This window comes from Formica exsecta, unplaced genomic scaffold, assembly GCF_003651465.1.
Source record: "Formica exsecta isolate Colony F162 unplaced genomic scaffold, ASM365146v1 scaffold21, whole genome shotgun sequence".
In the NCBI taxonomy this organism is placed as follows: domain Eukaryota; kingdom Metazoa; phylum Arthropoda; class Insecta; order Hymenoptera; family Formicidae; genus Formica; species Formica exsecta.
In genome coordinates this window covers 719,226-724,614 of record NW_021849398.1, presented here as the reverse complement: position 1 = coordinate 724,614, position 5,389 = coordinate 719,226, and the positions used below count along the sequence as shown (strand labels likewise).

General features: G+C 37.8%; 1 protein-coding gene across 1 annotated transcript in view; it reads left to right on the top strand.

Moving 5' to 3' along the window:
• The first annotated feature begins 300 nt into the window (after nt 1-300).
• LOC115235024 overlaps nt 301-5,389 on the top strand; it is a 20,576-nt gene continuing 15,487 nt past the window's right edge. The window contains exons 1-2 of the mRNA XM_029806504.1: nt 301-1,991; nt 2,547-3,622. Coding sequence (XP_029662364.1) covers nt 3,141-3,622 — 482 coding nt within the window. The 5' untranslated portion in view covers nt 301-1,991; nt 2,547-3,140. The remainder of the gene's footprint in view (nt 1,992-2,546; nt 3,623-5,389) is intronic.

Here is a 5,389-nt window from a genome sequence, read left to right as displayed (position 1 = left end):
AATTACTTACGAAAATTCTTAGATGATCGATCTTCCCGTTTGGGATTATTTTTATTTGCTTTAAACAAACAAAGTAAGTTAATCTTGAAAATATTTAACATTTAATTTTAGAATATGAAAAATAAATAAATTATATGTAATTTTTATACCATTATATAGAGTGTAGGAAACTAAATATAATTTTAAATTATATGTATTATATAATTTAAAATTCTTTAATATTTTATTATTTTTGTGAATTGTTTTAATATATTAAAACTAAATAATGTCAAATAAAAATCAAAGTATAGCACATACACATATAAATAATGTTTGGTAAAATTGATTAGAAAATCTTTATTATTTAAATGCTCTAACATTTTTTAAAACATATGCGTTAGTTTAATACAACATATTAAATGATATAAACAGAGAAAACGATAGCCTTGTTTTAAGTTCAGTAACTAATATAAACTCACGGTCACGTACCTTGCCCCAGCTATAGAACAAATAAAATAGTAAAAGACATTTACCTCGTTAACTGATTTACATCGTTATTGTACAAAGCAATCAAACACATGTTTAAAATAAATTATAAGTTGCAAAAATTCTATCTTATTTCGAAATAATTTGGAATGATTGAGCATATTAAAATTGTAAAATTTAATTACAAGACATACAACAAGATTTGTTAAACAAGAAATCTCAGATAAAACATTTTTTTTAAATAGCACTATTCAGTTTTACATACCGTTAATATTAGCTTAAAAATTACGGTTAGAGAGTATATATATATATATTTTAAAATTAAAAGAGATTTTATTCAGCAGACGATTTCAATACGGAAAATCTTGGCAGTGCACGCAGCCAATTTGTTCCAAAAATATTCAAGAATTCGAGTCAATACAAATTACATTCCTTATCATTATCGAATAAAACGCGCAGCGTTAAAATAAATCAAATAAATTTCTCGTTTTCACGCATCTATGTCTGCGCCGTATGCTACTGACAAAGCAGTCTGCTTTAGATCAATCGGGAGACTATTAAAGCTCGTGCCGTTTCTACAACGAGACAGTTCACCACGAAGTGGCAAACGTTAGTCGACGTATACGCGTGATTCGTGTCTCTTTTAATCTAATGTCGCGCGCTAACTCTCTGCGATCAATTTAAATTTCTTCTACAAATTTAATTTTTCGGGAAAGTGAGATTACAATGAATATAAAACGAGTTTAAATCCAAATAAACTTAAATGTAAAATATATAAATTATTTAATAGCGCATAAATATGTTTTAATAGGAACGAACAATTTAATATTGTTAAATATAAAATTTCAAAATATAATATTTCATCCAGTGAATCTTGGTGACGAGCTGAATACCATTTTTTGGAATGTATCGAATTGACAAAACATTAAAACAATCTACTTGCACGCGACTTGGGCGTTAAAATTATTGTTTAAGTTATCGTTCAACGACTTTGATTTAACGAATGTATATTTTCCGTTCATTCTACCAAGTATATCGAATTATAAAGCTTGTACTTGATAAAGCAAATTGGAAATTGAATCGCAACGATGTTAACGGATAAATTGATATTTATTCCGCATATTGAATCAGCGTGTTTCGATTTTTTCGATCTTTATTGCTTTTCGACTGTGTGATGTGTATCGTTTACATACCACAATGACACTTGTTTGAAAATTGGAGGAGCTATTAATATAAGGTGTATCAAATTGACGCGATTTATATAACATTGTTTATTTAGTTAGCTCGGAATTATGTAGTTTATTTATTTTGTACTATGTATGTATCAACTGTGTGAAAAAATATCCGGAATTCATCTTATTGTTAGTAAAGAAGAGTATTCTATAAATATTAATATTGTATGCCGATTAATAAGAAAATTATCTTTTAAGGCATCAATCTTGTTTTAATTATGCGGGTTTTTTTATAAGTTTCTTTTCTTTCGTACATTCTTCGTGAACTATGGATAGTATGCGGAGAAATAACGTGTGAGTGACGTTAACTTAGTTTTAGATATAAATTCGTGATTTCTTATATCGCTCACGCTTTTTAAAAACACGGAGAGCACGACATTAATAAATAGACGTTGCAAAAAAAAAAAAAAAAGAAAAATCTGGCTCTTGCGTATTTAAGATGTTTTAATAAAATTTACATTTTATTCGATAGAGTAAAAATACCCTGAAATACTAGCAATTCTAAAAATATCAACAATAGTTTTCATATACGCTGACAATAAAATAGACGCATATATATTTTTAAAAATGTTATACTATTTAAATAATAAATAAAATAAATTATTCGCGATAATTTTGTGCTCTACAGTGTCATTTTTATATAATAATTCAAAAATATTAATATTTAGTAAGACATTGAAAATTTCAAACTTTTATCGTTTCTATTTTAATATATTTTAACAATGAGCATAGATTTTTTTTTTTAATCCGTTCTCAGTATCCCGAAGTTAAGTTTCGATTATCCTCCATGTATTTCGGTCGAGAGATCGCGCGACAGAAGATCGTTATCATTCTTTTCATTCGACCTAGATCAACCACGCGAGTGCTTTAGTACAACACGGCAGTAAAAAGTTGGTAAAAGTTAAGCACTCGAACACTTCCGCGAGTATCCCCTGTCGGGGATTGATTGTCAGTGCCTTTGCACGAGCGGCTTAAACCTCCGATCCCGATGTTGGTATTATATCACGCCGATTTCTCCTGGGCTCGGACGAAACATCATACGCCCAAATTGGCGTTTATAATGTGTCGTTAATCTCTTAATACATTCCGTCATGAGTTAGGCAGCTATCGGTGTGCCCCGAGAGGATCGCGCGCAAAAAAAAAAAAAAGAAAAGACCTTGTGTCGGAAAGGCGTCAAAATACAAAACACGAAATCGTGCATCGGGATTTGGGAAAGATCTAAAGAAACGTTAAACGTCCCCATATACCTCCTTGTGATCGTCGCACACCGCCACCACCACTGTCTTCTTCCACGCATCCTCGAACACCTGACCGAATCGACCGAACGTACCGAACGGTCGAGTAAAAGGTCGAGAAAAAGAAAAACAACAAAAAAAAGACACACATACACACCACGAGAAATATACGCCGATAACGATCTGAAATCGTGCACTGAAGTCAGTCATGAATCTTATGTTCCGCAAGAATTTCGGAGGCGAGAAGGGATCCGGTGGTGGCGGACTAAGTGGAGGAGGACTAGGGGAAGTTCGGCCCGTCCTGGGGAGCACTTACGGAACCTCGTTCGGTCAGCTAGGAACGCGTTTCGGCGCGGCGCGCGTCGGCGTCGGCCAGTCGGTGGTCGGCGGCGCACGTGGACCCGCACGACGCAGCCGGGAATTCGGATACACCCCGTCGATGGGCGATCACGAGCACCAGGGGCACGGCTATCGTACTCACTTGTTCCTGTCACCGCCCGCAGGTGGGGCGCTTGGCTCGCCACCCGAGGAACCGGGCGAGCGGCTGGGTCCGCCGCCGCGCCGAAATTCGGGACCTCATGTGATCAAGTGGGGCGGCGGCGGGCCCGTCGGTTCCGCGCAGGGTGCGCAGGCCGCCAATCAAGCCAGGAGAAATGTATGTATCAACTGTGTGAAAAAATATCCGGAATTCATCTTATTGTTAGTAAAGAAGAGTATTCTATAAATATTAATATTGTATGCCGATTAATAAGAAAATTATCTTTTAAGGCATCAATCTTGTTTTAATTATGCGGGTTTTTTTATAAGTTTCTTTTCTTTCGTACATTCTTCGTGAACTATGGATAGTATGCGGAGAAATAACGTGTGAGTGACGTTAACTTAGTTTTAGATATAAATTCGTGATTTCTTATATCGCTCACGCTTTTTAAAAACACGGAGAGCACGACATTAATAAATAGACGTTGCAAAAAAAAAAAAAAAAGAAAAATCTGGCTCTTGCGTATTTAAGATGTTTTAATAAAATTTACATTTTATTCGATAGAGTAAAAATACCCTGAAATACTAGCAATTCTAAAAATATCAACAATAGTTTTCATATACGCTGACAATAAAATAGACGCATATATATTTTTAAAAATGTTATACTATTTAAATAATAAATAAAATAAATTATTCGCGATAATTTTGTGCTCTACAGTGTCATTTTTATATAATAATTCAAAAATATTAATATTTAGTAAGACATTGAAAATTTCAAACTTTTATCGTTTCTATTTTAATATATTTTAACAATGAGCATAGATTTTTTTTTTTAATCCGTTCTCAGTATCCCGAAGTTAAGTTTCGATTATCCTCCATGTATTTCGGTCGAGAGATCGCGCGACAGAAGATCGTTATCATTCTTTTCATTCGACCTAGATCAACCACGCGAGTGCTTTAGTACAACACGGCAGTAAAAAGTTGGTAAAAGTTAAGCACTCGAACACTTCCGCGAGTATCCCCTGTCGGGGATTGATTGTCAGTGCCTTTGCACGAGCGGCTTAAACCTCCGATCCCGATGTTGGTATTATATCACGCCGATTTCTCCTGGGCTCGGACGAAACATCATACGCCCAAATTGGCGTTTATAATGTGTCGTTAATCTCTTAATACATTCCGTCATGCGTTAGGCAGCTATCGGTGTGCCCCGAGAGGATCGCGCGCAAAAAAAAAAAAAAGAAAAGACCTTGTGTCGGAAAGGCGTCAAAATACAAAACACGAAATCGTGCATCGGGATTTGGGAAAGATCTAAAGAAACGTTAAACGTCCCCATATACCTCCTTGTGATCGTCGCACACCGCCACCACCACTGTCTTCTTCCACGCATCCTCGAACACCTGACCGAATCGACCGAACGTACCGAACGGTCGAGTAAAAGGTCGAGAAAAAGAAAAACAACAAAAAGAAGACACACATACACACCACGAGAAATATACGCCGATAACGATCTGAAATCGTGCACTGAAGTCAGTCATGAATCTTATGCGCAAGAATTATTTCGGAGGCGAGAAGGGATCCGGTGGTGGCGGACTAAGTGGAGGAGGACTAGGGGAAGTTCGGCCCGTCCTGGGGAGCACTTACGGAACCTCGTTCGGTCAGCTAGGAACGCGTTTCGGCGCGGCGCGCGTCGGCGTCGGCCAGTCGGTGGTCGGCGGCGCACGTGGACCCGCACGACGCAGCCGGGAATTCGGATACACCCCGTCGATGGGCGATCACGAGCACCAGGGGCACGGCTATCGTACTCACTTGTTCCTGTCACCGCCCGCAGGTGGGGCGCTTGGCTCGCCACCCGAGGAACCGGGCGAGCGGCTGGGTCCGCCGCCGCGCCGAAATTCGGGACCTCATGTGATCAAGTGGGGCGGCGGCGGGCCCGTCGGTTCCGCGCAGGGTGCGCAGGCCGCCAATCAAGCCAGGAGA